This window comes from Canis aureus, chromosome 17, assembly GCF_053574225.1.
Source record: "Canis aureus isolate CA01 chromosome 17, VMU_Caureus_v.1.0, whole genome shotgun sequence".
Classification (NCBI taxonomy): domain Eukaryota; kingdom Metazoa; phylum Chordata; class Mammalia; order Carnivora; family Canidae; genus Canis; species Canis aureus.
Window position 1 is genome coordinate 15,161,210 of NC_135627.1, and position 20,891 is coordinate 15,182,100.

At 42.5% G+C, this 20,891-nt stretch overlaps 1 protein-coding gene across 6 annotated transcripts in view; it reads left to right on the forward strand.

The window, feature by feature from the left end:
* The window catches only part of DZIP1 (DAZ interacting zinc finger protein 1), a 55,072-nt gene that overhangs the window by 13,885 nt on the left and 20,296 nt on the right, over window positions 1-20,891 (forward strand). For 5 of the 6 annotated variants that reach the window (XM_077855172.1, XM_077855176.1, XM_077855175.1 and 2 more), the window contains 7 exons: window positions 732-856; window positions 3,151-3,312; window positions 6,997-7,134; window positions 9,487-9,549; window positions 16,960-17,100; window positions 17,590-17,638; window positions 18,769-18,825. In XM_077855172.1, the coding sequence (XP_077711298.1) occupies window positions 732-856; window positions 3,151-3,312; window positions 6,997-7,134; window positions 9,487-9,549; window positions 16,960-17,100; window positions 17,590-17,638; window positions 18,769-18,825 (735 nt within the window). The remainder of the gene's footprint in view (window positions 1-731; window positions 857-3,150; window positions 3,313-6,996; window positions 7,135-9,486; window positions 9,550-16,959; window positions 17,101-17,589; window positions 17,639-18,768; window positions 18,826-20,891) is intronic. The other variant, XM_077855177.1, reaches the window with a different exon arrangement.

Genomic DNA, 20,891 nt, shown 5'->3' on the forward strand with positions numbered 1-20,891 from the left:
CTTTCTCTTCTGTTTCAGTATCTTATTCTATCTCATACTCGTTTCAGAGAGTATTTCAGACTCTGAAATGAGTATTATTTCTTCAGGTCATCTTTGAGATTCTGACTTTCTACTTTGGTTTCCATACCTTTCATGTCTACACTCACAGACACATGTATATCCATTCAGTCATGTGCACATCTTCATGTAAGTACATGTACATAAGTACCTTCTCTTTCACTTGTTGCTTCCTTTTTACAACCTTTTGGTACCTCGTTTTGGCCCTATGGACAGCTTATGGCCCCAGTTTGCATTTTGATTGCCAGCCTCTGCTTGTCTTAGCACTGATGGGGTTCTCAGAAGAGTGTGGTGGGAGCCAGAAGGTTGGTGACCATAGAAATTTCCAGTATGGTGGTACCTGCAGCAGAAACTTGCTTCCCTTCTCTCATTGAGACTGGCATCTCCAAGAGGAGCCCAGGATTATTCCTTGTCATCCTTATTGTTCCCTGAATGGGCTCTCGCACTGTCTCTGAAGGATAATCCAATACAGTGGCTGAAAGAATCTGCTACAAGTAATTCAGCGCCCCATAACACGAAGGGCTGCAAGTAATTGGCTTGTGTGGCATGAAAAAGTAATAATATCCCAAGTCAGAGCACTTTGTTTTTGTCCTATCAATGAGACTGTATCCTGTAAATTTTTAGTTAGGTTTCAGAGGAGGTGGTATTTTAATAACATATTTCTGTTGCAACAGAGTATAAGCAGAAGGCACAGACTGATAAGCTCCAGAGTGAGATTGACATGCTGAAGGAACAGCTGCAGCTCACCAAGTCTCAGCTGGAGGCTGCACAGCACGCCCATGCTGTCAGGTTCTCTAAGGTAGGCTACTGAGTTCTGAAAGGGTGGTGTGATGGGAAGGACTGGTATCAATTCCTTTGAAGGAATTCCAGTGAAGCCATCTGGTCTTGGACTTTTCTTTATTGGGAGGTGTTTGATTGGTGCTTCAATGCCCTTATTCATTATTGGTCTGTTCATTCTTTCTGTTGTTTCCATGATTCAGTCTTGGTAGGTTACATGTTTCTGGAATTTATCCATTTCTTTGAGAGTGTCCAGTTTATTGGCATATAATTGTGCACAGTAGGCTATTAATGATCCTTGTAATTCTGTAGTATCTGTTGTAATGTGTCCTCTTTTCATTTATAATTTAGTTGAGTCCTTTTTCCATTTTTGGGTGGTCTACTAAAAGTTCGTCAATTTTGTTTATCTTTTTAAAAAAAAACCCAACTCTTAGTTTTGTTCACCTTTTCTATTGTTTTTCTGTTCTCTATTTTTATTTTTCTGCTCTAATCTTTTTTTAAAAAAGATTTTATTTATTCATGAGAGACACAGAGAGAGAGGCAGAGACACAGGCAGAGGGAGAAGCAGGGAGCCTGATGTGGGACCTGATCCCAGGACTTCAAGATCACGCCCTGGGCCAGAGGCAGGCGCCAAACTGCTGAGCCACCCAGGGATCCCCTTTCTGCTCTAATCTTTATATTTCCTTCATCCTGCTAACTTTGAGCTTAGTTCTTTTTTTCTAGATTTTGAGGTATAAAGTTAGATTGTTTAAGATCTTTCCTTTTTTCCTAATGTTGGCATTTTTAACTATAAACTTTCCTCTTTGAACTGCTTTTACTGCATCCCATACAATTTGGTATATATGTTTCCATTTTCATTAATCCAGAGTTATTTTTTACTTCCCTTTTGATTCCTTCTTTGATCCATTGATTGTTCAGGAATGTATTGTTTAGTTTTTATGCATTTGTAAATTTTCCAATTTTCCTCCTATTACTGATTTCTACTGAGTTTTATACAATGTGGTCAGAAAAGATACTTGATATAATTTCAGTCTTCTTGAATTTAGAAAGACTTGTTTTGTGACCCTAATGTATAATCTGTCTTGGAGAATGTTCCATGTGCACTGAGAAGAATGTGCATTCTGCTGCTGTTGGATAGTATATGTCTGTTGGGTCCATTTGGTATATAGTGTTGTCCAAATCCTGTTTGTGTCAGGATGACCTATACATCATTGAGGGTAGAGTATTAAAGTCCCCTACTCTTACTGTGTTGCTGTCTTTATCTATATCTCCTTTTTGTTTTATTAGTATATACTTTACAAATTTGGGTGCTGCAATCTGGACACATAAATATTTGCAATTCCTGTATCGTCTTGATTATTGGCTTCTTTAAGATAATCTTCTTTGTCTCTTGAGATTTTTTTTTTTTTTTTTTTTTTTTTTTAGTGTAGGCATTTACACTAAAATGCTATAAATTTCCCTATGACCAGTGCTTTGGCTTTCCTTTTTTTTTTTTCCTGGTATGTTGTGTTTTAATTTTCATTCACCTCCAAGTATTTTCTAACTTCCCTAGTGACCTTTTCTTTGGCCCCTTGGTTGCTTAAGAGTACATTGCTTAATTTTCATGTATTCATGAATTTTCCAGTTTTTCTTCTGTTATTGATTTCTGGCTTCATTCCATTGTGGTTGGGAATACACTTAGCATGATTGCAGTCTTTTAAAATTTATAGAGAATCTTTTATGACCAAACATAGGTGAATCGTTCATGTGCATTTAACAAGAATGTGTGTTCTGGTGTCGTTGGATGCAGTGTTCTGTATGTTTGTCAGATTGAGTTTATTTACCTACTCCAGTTAGGTAAAAAACCAAAAAGTGAAGGTTATTGAGAAATCAAAGCTGATTGACTAGACCTTGAATTTAGCTTGTATAAATGTAAATTTGTGTTTTTGAGGGGTGAGGTGGGGCTACTCTATCCAAAGTGATACAATATTGCTAATGGTTCTACTGTTCAATAGACATTTTCTTTTAAAGTATGTTTACATTTTACATATTATTGCACGTCTACTATACAGGTTTATAGATCATAGAACTCTTGAGACTTTGGGCCTCTGTGTTTGTATTTTAAGAAATGTTAAGGACAAAAGGATGCTGTGTGCTGTTTTGGGTTTGGAAAAATGACTGTGGGCATTGCCATGATATGAAGTGCGATTGCAAACCTAACTGATACAAGAAATACTAGCTGCCACATTGGAGGGCAAAACTGTGTCCATTTATTTAAAATTTTGCATGTTTGCTTCATATGAGAACTTTTAAACCCATGCATTAAAATAATTTCAGGAATATGAAATGCAGAAAACAAAAGAGGAAGAATTTCTGAAGCTATTTGATAGATGGAAAGAAGAAGAAAAGGAGAAACTAGTTAGTGAAATGGAAAAAGTCAAGGAAATGTTTATGAAAGAGTTTAAAGAATTGACTTCCAAGAATTCGGCATTAGAATATGTGAGTATTAAGCCAAGAGGTCCTCATAGTATTGGTAGGGTTGTTGCCTTGAGAGGTGGTGTTAGAATGGCATGATGGCTAGTGGATCTAGAAATTACTTTATTGTGCCCAGACACCCCTCCTTCTGAGAGTTCTGAAGGAGCACAAGACATACAGAAGACAGAGCAAGTCAGCAAAAGTCGCATCTTTGAGAATGGGAGCTTTGGCCCCAAATGTGTGTCCAGAACACTTGGTACATTTGAGGGGCACCTGGCTAGCTCAGTTGTGGAACATGGGACCCTTGATCTCAGGGTTGTGAGCTCGACTCGAGCCCCACATTGGGCGTAGAGATTACTTAAAAATAAAAAAAAAAAATCTTAAAAAAAAAAAAAAAGACAGTTGTTATGTTTGGTACCTTTGCTCAGATCATACTAGAGGGTCTCTCTTTCCTTAGCTGGTTAGAACTTGATAGTCATAAACCATAAACCTCTCCCTGAGTTTTGAAGCTTTCAAAGTTCCAAAGGAACTTTCTGGAAAGGTTGACACAGTTCACCGATGTGGAAGCCAATCCAGAAAGACAGAAGTAAACCTTTTACCAATTCCCTTCCTGACCCCAGGCCTGGCTGATGAAGAGGACTGAACAAGCTGGATGTGGCTAACTGAGCCACCATCCCCTGTGGGAGAAACCTCGATCCATACTGCCCTGGTCACATGCATTGACAGAGACATGCCTCGCTGGGCTGGAACCTTAAGCTCTGTGACACTGGCCATTGTCTTCCAGATAAGAATTACTTGAGCTGGATGGGCAGTTCAGTCCGGAGTCCCTCTTGGGGAAAAGACGCAAGATCCTTGAGCTCCCTCTAGGGGACAAGCTCTGTAAACTAAAATGGAGGGATATTTTTGGAATATGGCTAAGAGCCTTCTCTAAAACGCCTTGAACTTTTGGACAGGGTTTGGCAAACCACACCCTGTGAACTGAATCTGGCATACTACTTCTTTTTGTATGGCCAGCGAGCTAAGAAAGGTTTTAATATTCCTAAATGATTGAAAAAAGTCCTAAGAATATTTCACGACACATAAAAATTGCACCCCACTTAAGGCTCCGCGCTGGGCATGCGGCCCGCTTAAGAGTCTGTCTCTGGCCCTCTCCCACCTAAAAAAAAAAAAAAAAATCAATGGTTTTTAGTATGTTTACAGAGTTGTGCAACCATCCTCACAGTCATTTCCGAGCATTTCATCACCCAGGGAAGAAATCCTGTGCCCATTGGCACTCTCTCCCTAGAGCTACTGGCAAGCACAGATCTACTTCCCGCCTCTGTGGATCTGCCTGTTGTGGACATTTCATATGAATTGAGTCATACAATTTGTGATGTTTGGTGAGCAGCTGCTCCCAGTTAGTCTAGTGTTTTCAAGCTGTATCCATGTTGTAGGAATGTATAAGTCCCACTCTCTCACGCCTTTGTCATTGCCACCTGATGTCCCATTGCCTGCATGTCGTGTTTCACTTGTCTGTTTCTCAGGTGATCACATGTGGATTGTTTGCCCTTTTTAGCTATAGATGGTTTTTTAAATTATTTATAATAGACTTCATTTTTTTTTAAGATTTTATTTATTCATGAAAGACACAGAGAGGCAGAGACGCAGGCAGAGAGAGAAGCAGGCTCCACGCAGGGAGCCTGATGTGGGACTTGATCTTGGGACTCCAGGATCACGCCCTTGGCCAAAGGCAGGCGCTATACCGCTGAGCCACCCAGGGATTCCCTAGACTTCATTTTTTAAAAAACATTTTATCAATTTATTTGAGAGACAGAACAAGCAGTGGAGAGAGGCAGAGGGAGAGAGAGAGAGAGAAGCAGATTCCCCGTTGAGCAAGGAGCCTGACTTGGGGCTCAATCCTGGGACCTGGAGATCATGACCCAAACCAAAGGCAGACACTTAACCGATTGAGCCACCCAGGCGCCCCGACTTCATTTTTTAGAATAGTTAGATTTACAGAAAAATTGAGCACAGAAAATGTCATAGAAACCCCCCTCTCGGGATCCCTGGGTGGCACAGCGGTTTGGCGCCTGCCTTTGTCCCAGGGCGCGATCCTGGAGACCCGGGATCGAATCCCATGTCGGGCTCCCGGTACATGGAGCCTGCTTCTCCCTCTGCCTGTGTCTCTGCCTCTCTCTCTTTCTCTCTGTGTGACTATCATAAATAAATAAAAGTTAAAAAAAAGAAACCCCCCTCTCTTACCCCTGTACACAGTTTTCCGTATTACTGACATCCTAAATGAATATGGTACATTTGTTGAGTTGTTGAACCAATACTGATATATTAATTAGTATTAAACTCCATACTCTAGTCCAACGTCTTTAGCTTTTAGCTAATGTCACTTTTCTGCTCCAGGATCCTGTCCAGGATACATTATATTTAGTTGTCCGTCTCAGGCTCTTGTCTGAGACAGTTTCTCCAACTTGTTTTCAGTGACCTGGACAATTTTGAGGAGTGCTTGTCAGTAGGATCCCTGTCTACTGGAATTTATCTGGTAGTCTTCTCGTGCTTAGACTGGGTTTATGGGTTTGGGGGACAAAATCCTCAGAGATAAAATACAGTTTTCATCACGTCATATTAGGGGTAATACTGTCTTCATGATTTATGATTGTTTTTTCTTTTAAATTTCTTAATATATATATATTAAAGATTTTATTTATTTATTTGAGAGAGAGAGCAAGAACACAAGGGAGGATGGGAGGGAGGGGCAGAGGGAGAAGTAGGCTCCCTGCCAAGCAGGGATCCAGATGCAGGCCTCGATCCCAGGACCCTGGGATCAGAACCTGAGCTGAAGGCAGACTCCTAACCAGCTGAGCCACCCAGGCGCCCCTGGATTTATGATTGTTGGTGCTGACCTTGATCACCTGGCTGAGGTAGTGTTTGTTAGGTTTCTACACTGAAAAGTCACCCCCTCTCCCCTTTTCATACTCTACTCTTTGAAAGCAGTTGCTGTGTTCAGCCAAGACTTAGGCAGGCAAACTATGCTCCTCACCCTTTTGTTTTTTCAGTTAACATATTTCCTTCTGAGGGTTTTCACCGCTGGTAACTTTGCGAATAACATAATAAGCAAAAGGTAGAGTTAAAACACCACGGCCCTAATGTATTTTGGGACACAGTTACTGGATGGGTGCTGGCCTTGGCACTAAATTCTCACAAGAGCCAGCTGCACCCCATCCCTCTGTTTCTGACAACTGCTATGTGCCCGTTGGAAAATGTAAGACCCATTGTATAAGGTTAGAAAGTCAGGTTTTCCTTTCCCTTTTTCACCCTGCATGCATATTCTACTGGAAAAAACTGGAAAGCAGGAGGAAGAAAATTGGAAAACCATTAGGTGAGAGAAGTGGAGAAGCACAAGTAGCATCTAGAAGGAGAGTCTGATTTAAGAATGGCTATAGTGTTTCCAACTTTATTCTCTGTTTCATCTTATTAAAGTGTAAATATCTGGGGGCGCCCTGGTGGCTCAGTCAGTTAATCATCTGCCTTCGGCTCAGGTCATGATCCGAGGTCCTAGGATTGAGTCCCAGGTCTACGGACTCCCCATTCAGCAGGGAGTCTACTTCTCTGCCTTTGCCCCTTCCTCCTGCTCTCTCTCTCAAATAAATGAATTCTTTAAAAAAATAAATAAAAATATAAACATCTGTACCAGTGGGTTTGCATCTTCTTTTCTAGCAACTGTCAGAAATCCAGAAGTCCAACATGCAGATCAAGTCCAACATAGGCACGTTAAAGGATGCACATGAATTTAAAGAAGAGCGTCCTCAGTATTCCCAGGATTTCCAAAATGTGATGCAACTCCTTGATAGTCAGGTATGTACCAGCGGGCAATCACTGAAGGAAGGGGCCTGATTGATTGATTGATTGATTATATTTTTAAGATTTTATTTATCAGAGAGAGAGAGAGTGTGTGCACAAGCAGGGGGAGCAGCAGAGTGAGAGGGAGAAGCATACACCCCGCTGAGCAGGAAGACCAATTCGAGGCTCAATCCCAAGATTCCCAAGATCATGACCTGAGCTGCAGGCAGCTGCTTAACCCACTGAGCCACCCAGGCACCCCAGAGGCCTGGTTTTAATTAGTGAAGCAGTTTACAGCAAGCATTACCTACAGAAAAAGGGTTTGTCTCTTTCGCTGACCAAGGAGCTAATTCTTTTCTTCTTATGTCTTAATACATAATAATAGGTGTTCATTAGATACTTGTTGATTGACTAAGAGATATAGATATAGAACAGTTGGCAAAATTGTTTCATGTTTTTGCTAACCTAGTATCAACTTGAATTGCTTGGGATTACCTTAGAGTTTATTTTTCATATTTCAGGTGTAGGTCCCACTTTCAAAAGGCACAGAAAGGCATATGGAAGAACTAACTTTATTTCCAGAGCTTAGATATATGGCTACACTGGTGTCCTGAAGGTCTTTGTCATTTATCAAACCTAATGATAGTGGCCCTCTGTAATCAGCACAGCTGTCATTTTGGCAATTTTTGTCATACTAGTTTAGGAGAACATTGTTTTTTTACCAGGAAACAAATAGAGATCAAAGTTTATGAATTCAAAATTTTGTTTAAAGAAAACAAACAAAAATATAAAAATAAAATAAAATAAAATAAAATAAAATAAAAAAGAAAACAATAACAAGGGTACCTGTATGGCTCAGTGGTTGAGTGTCTGCCTCTGCCTTTGGCTCAGGGTATGATCCCCGGGTCCTGGGATCGAGTCCTGCATCAGGCTCCCCACAGGGAGCCTGCTTCTCCCTCTGCCTATGTCTCTGCCTCTCTCTCTGTATCTCTCATAAATAAATAAATAAAATCTTTTAAATAAATAAATATTTTAAAAAACAATAACATTTCAAAAAGTACACGTGTTTTTGAAATTAGGACAACTGTCCCTGCTGCTTATTTTGTGGTCCATGTCTTGCCTCCCTCCCCCCAGTCTACTTTCCACCTCGCAGCCAGGCTGACCATGTCACTGTCCTGTCTTACCCTCCCATGGCTCTCTATTCTGCACAGAACCAAGTCTGCAATCCTTTTTTTTTTTAAGATTTTTAAATGTATTTACTCATGAGAGACAGAGAGAGAGAGAGAGAGGCAGAGACATAGGCAGAGGGAGAAGCAGGCTCCCTAAGGGGAGCTGGATGGAGGACTCAGTCCCAGGACCCTGGGATCATGACCTGAGCCAAAGGCAGACACTGAACCACTGAGCCACCCAGGGTACCCCCAAGTCTGGAATCCTTAACCAGTAACCAGAGTCCCTGAGGATCTGGGCTCTGTGCCCATCCCCCACCATTCTTGGCTTTACCTTGATGGGTCCAGCTGCACCAACAGCTCATGGTTCCCAGAACACAGCTTTCTGCATTCTGCTTTTGCCCCTGTGGCCTACTCCTTCAGCTGGGGCAATAGCTCTTCTAGAGAGTTCTCCAAGGCCTTGCATTTCTCTAGTACCCCCAAGCAAGAACTGCTCACATACATATTATAGGGAAACTCTGTATTGTCAGCTTCTCTTTCCTCCCATGCAGGGCAAAGCTCGTCCCCTAAGCACCCCCCCAACCGGCCACGGCAGCCCAACAAGGTCCCTGGCCCATGGTAGGAGACCAGGAATTGTGTCTGTACTGAACTGTTGACAGTTGCTCTCCAAAAGCTTGTCCTTCAGGAACTGAAGGGCCCAGTTATGAAATCCCAAGATCCCACCTAGATTTCTTATTTCCTTCCCATGACCTGTGTTGTTGGTTCAGAACCCAAGGTCTTAGAAACCTCAGTATTGCCTTTCAGCTCCTTAAATTGGTACATTAGCCAATTTATTTATTTTTAAAAATAGTATTTTATTGGAACACAGCCATGCCTGTTCATTTTTGTACTATCTACGGATGTTCTCCTACTGCTAGTAGGAGTGACTGTGTCCTGGGGCCCCTGGAGCCTAAGTAGTATTTACTATTAGCCCCTTTGCAGAAAATGTTTGATGACCCCTTGCTGTAGAGGTTAAGATTAAAACCAAGTGCAAATGTGTTCAAACATGTTTGAGTCTTTATCGTCTAAAAAAAATGCCTGCTAATATTTTACCAAGAAGGTAGTTGGGTTGCATAGGTACCCATTAAAAGGAAGCTTCTGTTTCAAGTAGATTTTATAGTGACCGTTATACATAAATGACTCTTATTTTATGGTTTTGTAGGAAAGCAAGTGGACCGCCCGAGTTCAAGTTCTTCATCAAGAACATAAGAAAGAGAAGGGTCGGGTAAGACTAAGATGCCAATGACCTGTCAGTGGGCCATTTTTTTAAGAGAATATATACATATATGTATATTTTAAATATTTCATTTATTTATTTGAGAGAGAGAGCATAAGCATGAGCTGGGGGGAGGAGCAGAAGAAGAGGGAGGAGCAGACTCCCCACTCAGTAGGGAGCCCGATGTGGGGCTCAATCCCAGGACCCGAGATCATGACCTGAGCTGAAGGCAGACGCTTAACAAACTGAGCCACCCAGGAGCCCCAGAAGAATATATATATTTTTTCCTCTACGACAAAGATATTATTTGTCCACTTAACAAAATGTGTGGAGACAAGTGTGACAAAAATTAAAATTACTTATAATTTGATAACCAGGGATCCCTGGGTGGCTCAGCGGTTTAGTGCCTGCCTTCGGCCTAGGGTGCGATCCTAGAGTCCCGGGATCGAGTCCCACATCGGGCTTCCTGCAAGGAGCCTGCTTCTCCCTCTGCCTGTCTCTGCCTCTCTCTCTCTCTCTCTCTCTCTGTGTGTCTCTCATGAATAAATAAATAAAATCTTTAAAAATAATAATAATAATTTGATAACCACTGTTACTACTTCCTTGTAATTTTTTTGGTCTGTTTTTTATGCCATAAATGTTGCATTTCTCCAGTATGGAAATCCATACATGTAGTCCTACAAATTTTGAATTGTGCTTTATAACTCTATATGCTTTTAGCTTAACATGTCATAAACATTCTCCTGTTTTAAAATATTCTTCAAAATCATGATTTTTTAACAGCTGTAGAATGATCTTATGGATGTTTCATAAGTTATGTAGTGATACCTTCATCGTCAAACACCTCGTTTCTAACTTTTTCACACAGCAGGGTGGTGGTCTAAACAGTCTTTAAGAAAGGCAAAGATTGCTCACGTTAAAATCACTTTAATGAGGGACACCTGGGTGGCTCAGCGGTTAAGCATCTGCCTTTGGCTCAGGGTGTGATCCTGGGTCCCGGGATCTAGTCCAGCACCAGGCTACCTGTAAGAAGCCTGCTTCTCCCTCTCCCTGTGTCTCTGCCTCTCTCTATGTGTCTCTAGTGAATAAATAAATAAAATCTTTTAAAAAATCATTTTAATGAAAACAACTTGATGATAATTTGGCTTTTCAGCTGAGTGTGTCGCAGATTTAAGTGCATCACAAATTTAAGTGTGAAAATGCTATCATGCTGGTGTAGGAAAGCTAAAGTACTTTTATATGTGATTTTAAGAGAGGAAAACTTCTGTTTCTTTTTTCACTTTGTATATATTTTGTAGCTCTTTGTTGTCCCCTGTATTTGAGCCCTTCTGGCTGCTATAAAAACATATGGTAGACTGGGTGGCTAACAAACAACAGTGCATTTCTCAGAGTCTGGAGCTCCGGGAATGGAACGGAAAGTGTATACAGTGAGGTGGTGGCTGTGTGTGGGTGTAAGGCCCATATTGATTTCTGCAGCTTTAACCGCCCTCTGAGCTGCAGAGGAGATAGCCAGCTTTGTACCTGATATCTCCATGCGCTTCCTGAGTGTAACATTATTCAGATGATGTGTTTCCCCTTTGTTCAGTGGCATCCTGGTCAGAGAGTGAGATGCACGCTTTAGCCCTATCTCTCCCTCAAGAATCAGTCCCCACCATCAGCAGGGCCCTTCACGTGTCTCACATCCATATCCCTCTGCACATTTCCATTGTGCCTCCCTTCCCCGCTGAACCCCCACTGTTTCTAAAGGACCTCGTAACCTGTCTCGGTTCCAACCTACCCCTTTCCCAATTTGTTCTCCAAAGAGCAGATGAGACCATCTGGCTGTTGGCCACCACTACAGCCTCATCCCGATCCTCTCTCGGAACCAACTCTTTCTGACTACAGTAGCCTTCTAGTCACTTAGAGAACATGCCAGCCTCTTTCTCTTCCCACACAGAGTTTTTGCTGCTGGTGTGTCCTTCCATTTGCTCTTTGCGTGGCTGGCTCCTTCCCCTCTGTATTAGCATTCTGTGCCGTGTAGCAGATTACCAGCAATTTGTCATACCACGGCACCCATGGGTTAGGAGGGCAGGCACAGCCTGGCTGGGTTCCATGCTCAGCATCTCACAGCTGCATTCAGGGTGTCAAATGGGCTGTGTTCTCATCTGGGGTCTGCCGTGTTCAGGTTATTGGCAATATGTGGTTCCTTAGGGTTCACTGTAGGATCAGGACCCTCAGCTCCACAACTCACTATTCAGCTATTGACTTCTTTAGGCCTGCAGGGGAGAGACTGGCCTGAATAAGATAGGCCCATGCAGGATGATCTTTCCTTTCCTTGATTCAGAGTCAGCAACTTAGTGACTTTAATTGCAATCTGTCAGGTCCTTTCACACTTGCTGTATTGTGTTAGTTAGAAGCACATCTTAGGGGGCACCTGGGTGGCTCTCAGTTGGTTGAGCGTCTGCCTTCAGCTCTGGTCGTGATCTCAGGCTCCTGGCTCAGCAGGGAGTTTGCTTCTCCCTCTCCCTCTCCCTCTGCCACTCCCCCTGCTTATGCTCTCTCTTTCTCTCAGATAAATAAATAAATAAAATCTTAAAAAAAAAAAAAAAAAAAACAGAAGAGGCACATCTTAGATTCCACCCAATCCATGCCTTACTCTGCTCATGCTGCTGTAACAAAGTACCATAGACTGGGTGGCTTTAAACAACAGACATTTATTTCTCACAGCTCCAGAGGCTGGGACATGGCAGGGTCAAGGGTGCTGCCCAATTCACTCCCTGCTAAGAGCCCTGTCGCCGATGGCTGCCTTCTCTCTGTGTCTTCGCAGGGCAGGGAGAGAAGGAAAGAGAGCTCTTCTGGTTTCTTATAAGAGCACTAATCCCATCATGAGGACCCTACCCTAATTCATCCAAACCTAATCACCTCCCAAAAGCCCCACCTCCTAATACCATCACATGGGGGATTAGGGCTTCAACATATGAATTTGGTGGAGAGGTGCACAAACGCTCAGTTCATAACCCCGCCAACGGAACAGGATTAATCAGGGCGTGAGCTCTGGGGGTGCATACTTGAGGGCCCTGTAGAACTCTGCTGCCACGGCCCCCTTTGGCCTTGGCCTCCAAGTCACCTGACACCATCTAAGCAGGTAGCCCCCTCCCTCACAGTTCCCACCACTTCACATCTGTAACTCCGATCATTGTCTCCAGTAGTCATATTCATTCACTCGTGGATGGTGTGTCTCTCCAAGCGGATCGCTAGCCCCATGTGGGAGGGCCTATGTCTGTTTAGGGCTTTGTCGCATTCCCAGTGTCGACTAAAGTACCTAAAATGTGATTGGTGTTCGCTAAATATTTGCGGAATGAATGTGGAAAGGGGATCGTTCAACCTTGTCTTTATGGATGAAGAAACGCTGATTGTTGGGTTTAGAAAGAGTCATCTGTTGGTTTGAGCACGGTATTTGAACCCCGGGCCCTCTGAAACTCAGGGTCTTGCTTGTCAACCTTGTTGCCTTGCCTATTTGTCATGCTTTAGGCACTGAGCCAGCTCTGGAGGAGAATAGGCAATGACAATGTAGCGCAATTGCTTTTCCGGGAAAACGTTCCAGCTTCCCTTCGAGACCAAGGTGGAAGTTCCTCACCAAAGACACACTTCAGAATGACCAGAGGCTCTTTCCCAAAATATGTATGCGCAGCTCCACTGCCTGAGATTCTGATTCATCCTGGGGTATGCCTATTGTAGGGGGAGGAGCACCCAAACCCCAGATGATTTCTGCTTTGGATCTGTGGTTCGAACCACTACTCTTAGAATTTGAAGTTCTACTTTTATCCTTTGAGGCATTTTATGGTCTTGGTATCTAGGGACAGAATTTGGGCTTCCTTACCAATGGGGATGACGTTTAGTCCTTGCTTCTTTAAAACCTTTTGTGTTCCAGGCAGATGTAGGAACTGTCAGTTCAGTGGCTGTCTGGCAGGAATAGAATGCGATTTGCAGATTTGTACATGTGGCCACTGCAAGTTATGATAGAAAGAATGCCTGATGGTGGTTTTGGAGGAAGGAGGAGAGGCATTCCCCGACTCTAAGTGAGGGGCATCACCCCATGTATTGGGAGTGTGGGGTTTTTGTGCCGCCGCTAGGCTACGCTGCTCCACTGTCATTCGGTTTTGCTAGTTCAGAAGCTGCTTTCTTCTTCCTTAATTTCTCTCAAACCCTAACAGAGGGAAGGATTCAATCAGGTTTAGTAATCTCTGCCTGAGACCTAACTATTAATTATTCCACATGATTGCTGCCTACTGGTCCTACAATGCACATATTGTGTTTCTCTGTTTAAGGGAAGTTGTGATTGCCAAGTTTTTATTGCTTTACCTGGGTTCTTGGCAGTCTTTTTTTCTTCTTTTTTTTTTTTAAATATCATCGGTAGGAGTTCAAAGGGAGTCACAGATAAATGATGGCATGCCCTTTTGACTTGACCGGACTCCATGGAACTTGGGAGGTTGTATGGTGGTCACATACAAAGGGAAATGATGGGGTTTTGTGCTCTGGAAGAGAAAAAACATAGTACTTGAAATGACAGGAGGTCACAAGAATGGGTTCGAGGGCCACAGACTTTCAGAAATAATTTCTGGCTTTTTCTTGCTTAAACTATCATGTTCCTCACTCAGCGAACTCTTTCCTGTGCTTTTCTGGTCACTTCTCAATCCCAGTACCCAAGTGTTAACCTCCCTCAGTTTTTCCTGTGTCCTCTTTCTTCTGGGGGGTCTGGATTGACACCACATATTGCTGATCCCAAACCTCTGCCTGGAACCCTGGGCATTTTCACTGGCTTTTCCTTTGATTTTCCAGCTCTGTTTCCCAACCTGCTTTGGGGCATTCTTTCCATGGTCCACAAAAATGTAGGGAAGGTTCTTGATAGTGTTCTCCTGGAGGAGATTCTTAGTATCCCCTAGAATATGAAAGACTATTTTTAATCTTCACTCAGGGAACCTTTTCTTTTAAAAAAAAAATTATTTATTTATTTGAGAGCAAGAGAACATGAGCAGGGAGTAGAGGCAGAGGGAGAGGGAGCTGCAGACTCCTTGCTGAGCAGAGAGCCTGATGTGGGGCTCGAACCCAGGACCCCAAGATCATGACCTGAGCCGAAGACAGATGCTTAATGGACTGGGCCACCTGGTGGCCCCAGGAAAACTTTTCAACCTGGCTCAACCCAGTGCTTGTCTAGCCTCCTGAGTGCACAGAGCGTAGGAGTGGGAAGACCCTGCACTGTATTGATTAAGAACATTAACTTTTTGTTGCCGTTTTGTTTTAAATGTAAATAGGTTTTTTGTTTGTTTGTTTGTTTGTTTTTAGGTTCATAGCAACACTGAGCAGAAAGTGCAGAGAGTTCCCTTATACTCCCTGTTCGCTCTATACACACAGCCTCGCCCATTATCAACATCCTGCACCATAGTGGTACATTTGTTGCATTTGCTAGGCCTACATAACACATCATGGTCCCCCAAAGTCCATACTTTACGTTAGGGTTTACTCTTGGTATTGTACAGTCTCTAGATTTTGACAAATGTAAAGAGACCATTTAGAACATGTAGAGTGGTGTAGCCACCACTATAGCATCAACAGAATAGTTTCACTGCCCGAAAAATCCTCTGCACTCTGCCAATTCATCCCACCCTCAATCCCTGATTTTTTCACTGTCTCCATAGTTTTGCCATTTCGAGAATGTGCTATAATTGGAATCATAGGATATAGCCTTTTCAGGTTGGCTTCTTTCACTCAGCAACATGTATTTAAGATTCCTCTAAGTGTTTTCATGGCTTCGTAGCTCATTTCTTTTTAGCACTGAATAATATTCCATTGTCTGGATGGACCACAGTTTATTTATCCCTTTACCTACTGAAGGACGTCCCGGTTGCTTCCAAGTTTCAGCAATTACAAATAGAGTTGCTATAAATGTGGGTAGGATTTCATGTGGATGTAAGTTTTCAGCTCCTTTGGGTAAATGCCTGGGACTCTTACTGCTGGATCGTAGGGTAAGGATATGTTTCATTTTGTAAGAACTGCCTGTCTTCCAAAGTGACTGTACTATTTTGCATTCCCACCAGTGATGGATGAGTTTTTGCTGCTCTCCATCCACACCAGGATCTGGTGTTGTCAGTGCCCTGGATTTTGGCCACTCTAACAGATATGTTGTATTACTTTATGATTTGGTGATTTCTTTTTTTTTTTTTTTTAAGATTTCTGTTTATTTATTTGAGAGAGAGCACATGTGTATGTGAGAGAGCACTAGCAGGTGGAGCGACAGAGAGAGAGGGAGAAGCAGACTTCCCGCTGAACAGGGAACTGGACATGGGGCTCAATCCTAGGATCCTGGGATCATGACCTGAGCCGAAGGCAGACACTTAACTGACTTAGCCACCCAGACGCCCCTTTGGTGATTTATTTCTTAAGAAATAAATTTCTTTTAGCCTGGGACAGGCTACTTGATTGTTTTCAAATACTGTTTACTAAGATGCTTCATGATTTAGTCACTAAATCTGAGAGCAGTAACTTTGCAGCCAGATAATGAAAGTTCGAGTCTGGGCTCATTACCTCCCTCTGAATTCAAGACCATCTACTTTACCTCTCAAGACCTGAGATCCCCCCTTCATACATGGGAAACCTGCATCCATAAGGTTGTGGTGTGGCTACAACAAGATGAAGTGCTTGATGAGTGAGTGTTACAAAACACCAAACAAGTTGGGAAGTGCTGCTTCTGGAGCTCTCTGCACCCCTGGAGGCACACTCGCCACCCCCTTGGCTTGGTTTGCACTTCACCTCCCTTTCCAGGCTGCAGGCCCGGAATGTCCTTGCTCCAGTGACCAAGGTGTCTCTCCCCTCTGCCTAAGCGGCTGGTGAAATTGTTCTAAGAATCTTTGCCTAAATAATTGAAAACACATTCTTCTAGGATTTTTTTGATGTCCAGTATATGATCTTCCCTGACATGAAGTCTCTGAAGATGAATCTATGAACCTTTAGATCTTTCTGTTCTCTGCGTCCATCCCTCCCTCTTCCCTTTCTTCCACCATCCTTTCTCCATAAATATTTATTTATTTTTATTTTTTTTTGAACAGGAAGAAATATGCCTTTTATTAGAAGTCTCATATGTACAGGGAAGGCTCTTTCTCACAGGTCACGGAAGGCCGTGAGAAAGAGCCACTGTCGTCCAATCTCCATAAATATTTATTGTGAACCTACCAAGGGCCGGAGGTTGTGCTTGGTCACCGGACCTACAGACCTGCATAGCCTACGCCTTGGTACGCAGCGACCAAAGATGTATTCGGTGACTTGATGGGCATAGATAACCTAAAGCCAGCAAAGATCACAGGGTGTGTAGGTACAGATGGCAGGATGGAGACATTTTAACATGCTGTTTGCAGACACGCGCCTTAATTTTTTTTTTCTTTCTAGCTCTTGTCACACATAGAGAAACTTCGAAACTCCATGATAGATGATCTAAACGCAAGTAACATCTTCTATAAGAAAAGGATAGAGGAGCTAGGCCAGAGACTCCAGGAGCAGAATGAACTGATTATCACGCAGAAACAACAGGTATTTTGGGCTGTGTATTGGCACTAGTTTTCTTCAAGCAGGGCAATTTACCTCAGAACGTTCTGTTTTATTTTAGAGCATTCGTAAGTTGGATAAGATAAAGGAGGTAAAATAGCTTCTTCCCTGTGATTGTTTGTAAAAGTCAATCCAATAAGATATTTTTTTCAAGGTGTTTAAAATAAAAACTGTAAAGAGCAAGCAAATGTATTTGATTAGAATTTAGAATAAATTTGAAGGTAGAGAAGAATTTGTCTTTGTGCTTACTTTGAGAAGCAGCCCAATCCAAATGCCACTTTTATAAAATGTTTGCCTTCATATCTTTTTTTTTTTTTCTTTTTGCCTTCATATCTTTAAAGTCCATCTGTCCTCATGAAGTGGAGGACTTCATGAAAAGGTTAATTTACTAAATACAGCATCTGTCCATTATCCAGTATGTCCCTATTTGGCTTCAAACTTGCATCATTAAAAAAAAAAACTTTTTCTTTGCAGATTAAAGAATTTACCAGTAAAGCATTAAACAGTGTCCGTGAACCCAAAGGTAGGTAAGACCAGGAACCCAGGGCTGGAGGTGAGGTGGGGCTCCCGGTGGCTTCCAGGCACTAACATGGCATTCCTATGGTGATTTCAATTTGAGTGATCTGTTACCACAATCCAGAAAGTTGAAGAATTTTAAATACCTAGACTATCATCGAATGGTCTTAACATATTTTTTTAAATCAGAATATCGTTAGGTGTGGTTACATGCTTAGTAACCATACCTCTGGGCTGATGTGCGATGCATTGGAGATAGAGTTAAACGCACCAGGTCTAGAGACAGACTGGGCTCAACTCCCGTGCCTGGCGCTGTGTAGTTCTGTGAATGCCTCCCTTTCCGCAGCTCTAGGGGTGGGGCATTAAGAGGCTTCTTATGAGGATTAAATGGGGGAACATATAAAAAATACACCTGTTAAGCACACACTGGTGTGAGCTGTCGAGAATGACCCCAACGTCAGTTACTCTAAAGTACTTGCGTCATTGTCAGCTATGGCATTTGGGGGTTAAGGGTTTGTTCTAAGTGTAGCAGAGGCAGACAGAGACTACTGACTGTAGCGGCGATATAGCCACATACCTCCTGCTCACTCCGGAATGAGTCTAGAAGGGAGACTGGAGTCGGTAGTGCCACCAGGGTCTCCCGATAAAGAATAAAGTTTTCCTTTGCCTGCACTCCTTTCAAATAACCCATGTATTGGTTCCTGCTCATCTCAGGTCATTGAAGGATACTTGTCTACTTGAGGCGGGGGTTGGTAATGGGTGCATGAGCTGCATTTCCTTCTTGTTTCTAGGAGCCCCTGGGAGGCTCAGTGACCTACATACGGGTTCCTTCGTGTTTTGAGATAAAGGTTTGGGGAGGGCCATGGTTCCCTGCAGCTCCTCTTCCAAACAGTGAGAGTTCAGGTAGTTAGCAATACATGTATAATTACTTAGCATAAATATTTGACTGATAATAATTTTAGGAAAAAGTTTTGTAAGGATTTATGTTAAATGTCTTTACTCTGTTGGGTGAGTCACCATATATTGGTGAATTTTATTTTATTTTTTCTAAGGGAAGAGATTAGGATAGCGCTGGCAAAATGTAACCCATTAGCTGATGATTTTTGTCATTAATTAATTTATTTTTTTTTATTTCAGGGAATCCTTTAACCTGGCAAACTTCTGAATCTAAGCCAACTGCCCCAGCTCTACCTAGTAAGTGTCTATAATAGGGTCAGGATCCTAAAGATATTTTTAAAGTGCTAAACCAAGATACAACTTATTTGTAGAGGCTTTCCTTTGAAAACCAATGTGTTTGGAGATTACATATGATCTATTTTGATTCTTGGCTTTGACCTAGCTCCAAAACCCAAGATTGTAAATATCCATGTGATTTTGTGGTGACTTGGGTTAGCCATACCTATTATTTCTCAGTTCACCTAATCAAGGGACAGCTATAAATTCTTGGCATTGCCTCAGTTTGTACTTGGGGGTTTCCCAAGGCAATACACCATGTGACAATGTGACTGGTGGCCGCCTCATTTTGGCATCTCTGAGTCTTCAGAGATGACCTAATGTTCTGTCAGCCTCTCACTTGAGGTGGGCTCAGCATGTCTGTCCCTTGGAGCCGTCAGGATTTGGCTATGATCCACAAAGACATAATTCGTGCAGTGTAGAAATGGGCAGATTGTTTTCCTAATAATAAGTAGTTGAAATATTTTTTATTATTTTACTATTCCACTCGGGAAAGTGTAAGGGTGAAGGAAGCTAGGGAGCAGACAGTCCTGGGCAAGAGAGGACATGCGTGTGAACACGGATCTGAGTACCAGGGGAGGGTCCAGGCCGAGGCTGGGCCCCGAGTGACAGTACCACTCGTACTGGCCCAGGACTGTAGTGAGGAAAGGGCACTGAGGAGCCAGTTTGGGAATTTGGCACAATTGACTGGAAAATGCTAATGGTTTTATTCTCTCAGTCTTCTCAGGTGCTTCTGGAAGCCTCTTTTGTTTTTTAAAGATTTATTTATTTAGAGGGAGAGAGTGGGGGAGGGGGGCAGAGAGATAGGAAGAGAGAATCTTCAAGCAGACTCCCTGCGGAGCGAGTAGCCTGATGCAGGGCCTATCCTAACACTCTGAGATCATGACCCAAACTGAAATCAAAAGTTAGATGTTTTCCTGACTGAGACACCCAGGCGCCCCATTTCTGGAGGCCTCTTGATTGTTCTGGAAGCTGAAGAGGTTGAGAGGTGCTGCGGAGGGAAGGGCAGTTTGGTCCCAAGAGTAGGGCTGAGGAATAGAAGCCAGGCTTCTATCTTGTGGGGAAAAAAAATACATTTCATACAGGGATGGAAAGGGTAAAAGGCATTAAATTGCTATTGTTCACACTTTAATTATACTTGGCACAATATTGGAACAATCTTGTGTTCTGATAAAACTTTATTTACAAAGACCAGTGGTGGGCTCACATGTCCCATGGATTTATACTCTTGCCAACCTTGATCTAGATTATGTCGGTCACCAGTGGCTTTGGGGGTCTTAGATTTCCAGCATTGTTAGCAATCTGTGCACAGTTAGGAGTTGAACGCTTTCATCAGCAGTCATTGTAAAGACAAAAATGTGTCCCAATGGAGGATGCTGAGGTTTATGGCCATTATTTTTCAGAGTAGGAGTGGAATTAAAGAGTCGTTAATAAGCTAGTAAAAGAGAACACTAACAAACAAACAAACACACGGTCCAGAGACGAATCTCAGGTAAGCATTGCCAAATATTGGAAGGAAGGCTATGGAATCTACTTTTCTAAACATTTTAAAGTAGAGAGAATTTAGTCTCACCTGAATCAGACTTTTCTCCAAAGGCTAGGGCTGAGTTAGTGCCTTCTTGTGGTGTGTTCCAGCCCAGTGGTTGGATTTTTAAAACTGGTTCATTGTACATGAATGTTCATACCAGCATAACAGCTGAAAAGTGAACACAACCCAAATGCCCATCAGTTAATGAATAAGTCTATAAAATGTGGTCTGACTGTACAGTGGAATGTTATTTGGCCATAAAACTGTATGCTACTAACATGCTACATACGATATGGATGAACTTTGAAAACTGTATGCTAAGTGAAAGAAGCCAGGCACAAAGGGCCACAATGTATGAGTCCATTTAAATGAAATGTCCAGAATAGGCAAATCCATTGAGATAGAAAGTAGATCAGTGGTCCCCAGGGGCGCCATGGGGAAAAAAGATGTGGGGAGTCATGGCTAATGGGCATTTTCATGCATGTGATGAAAATGTTCT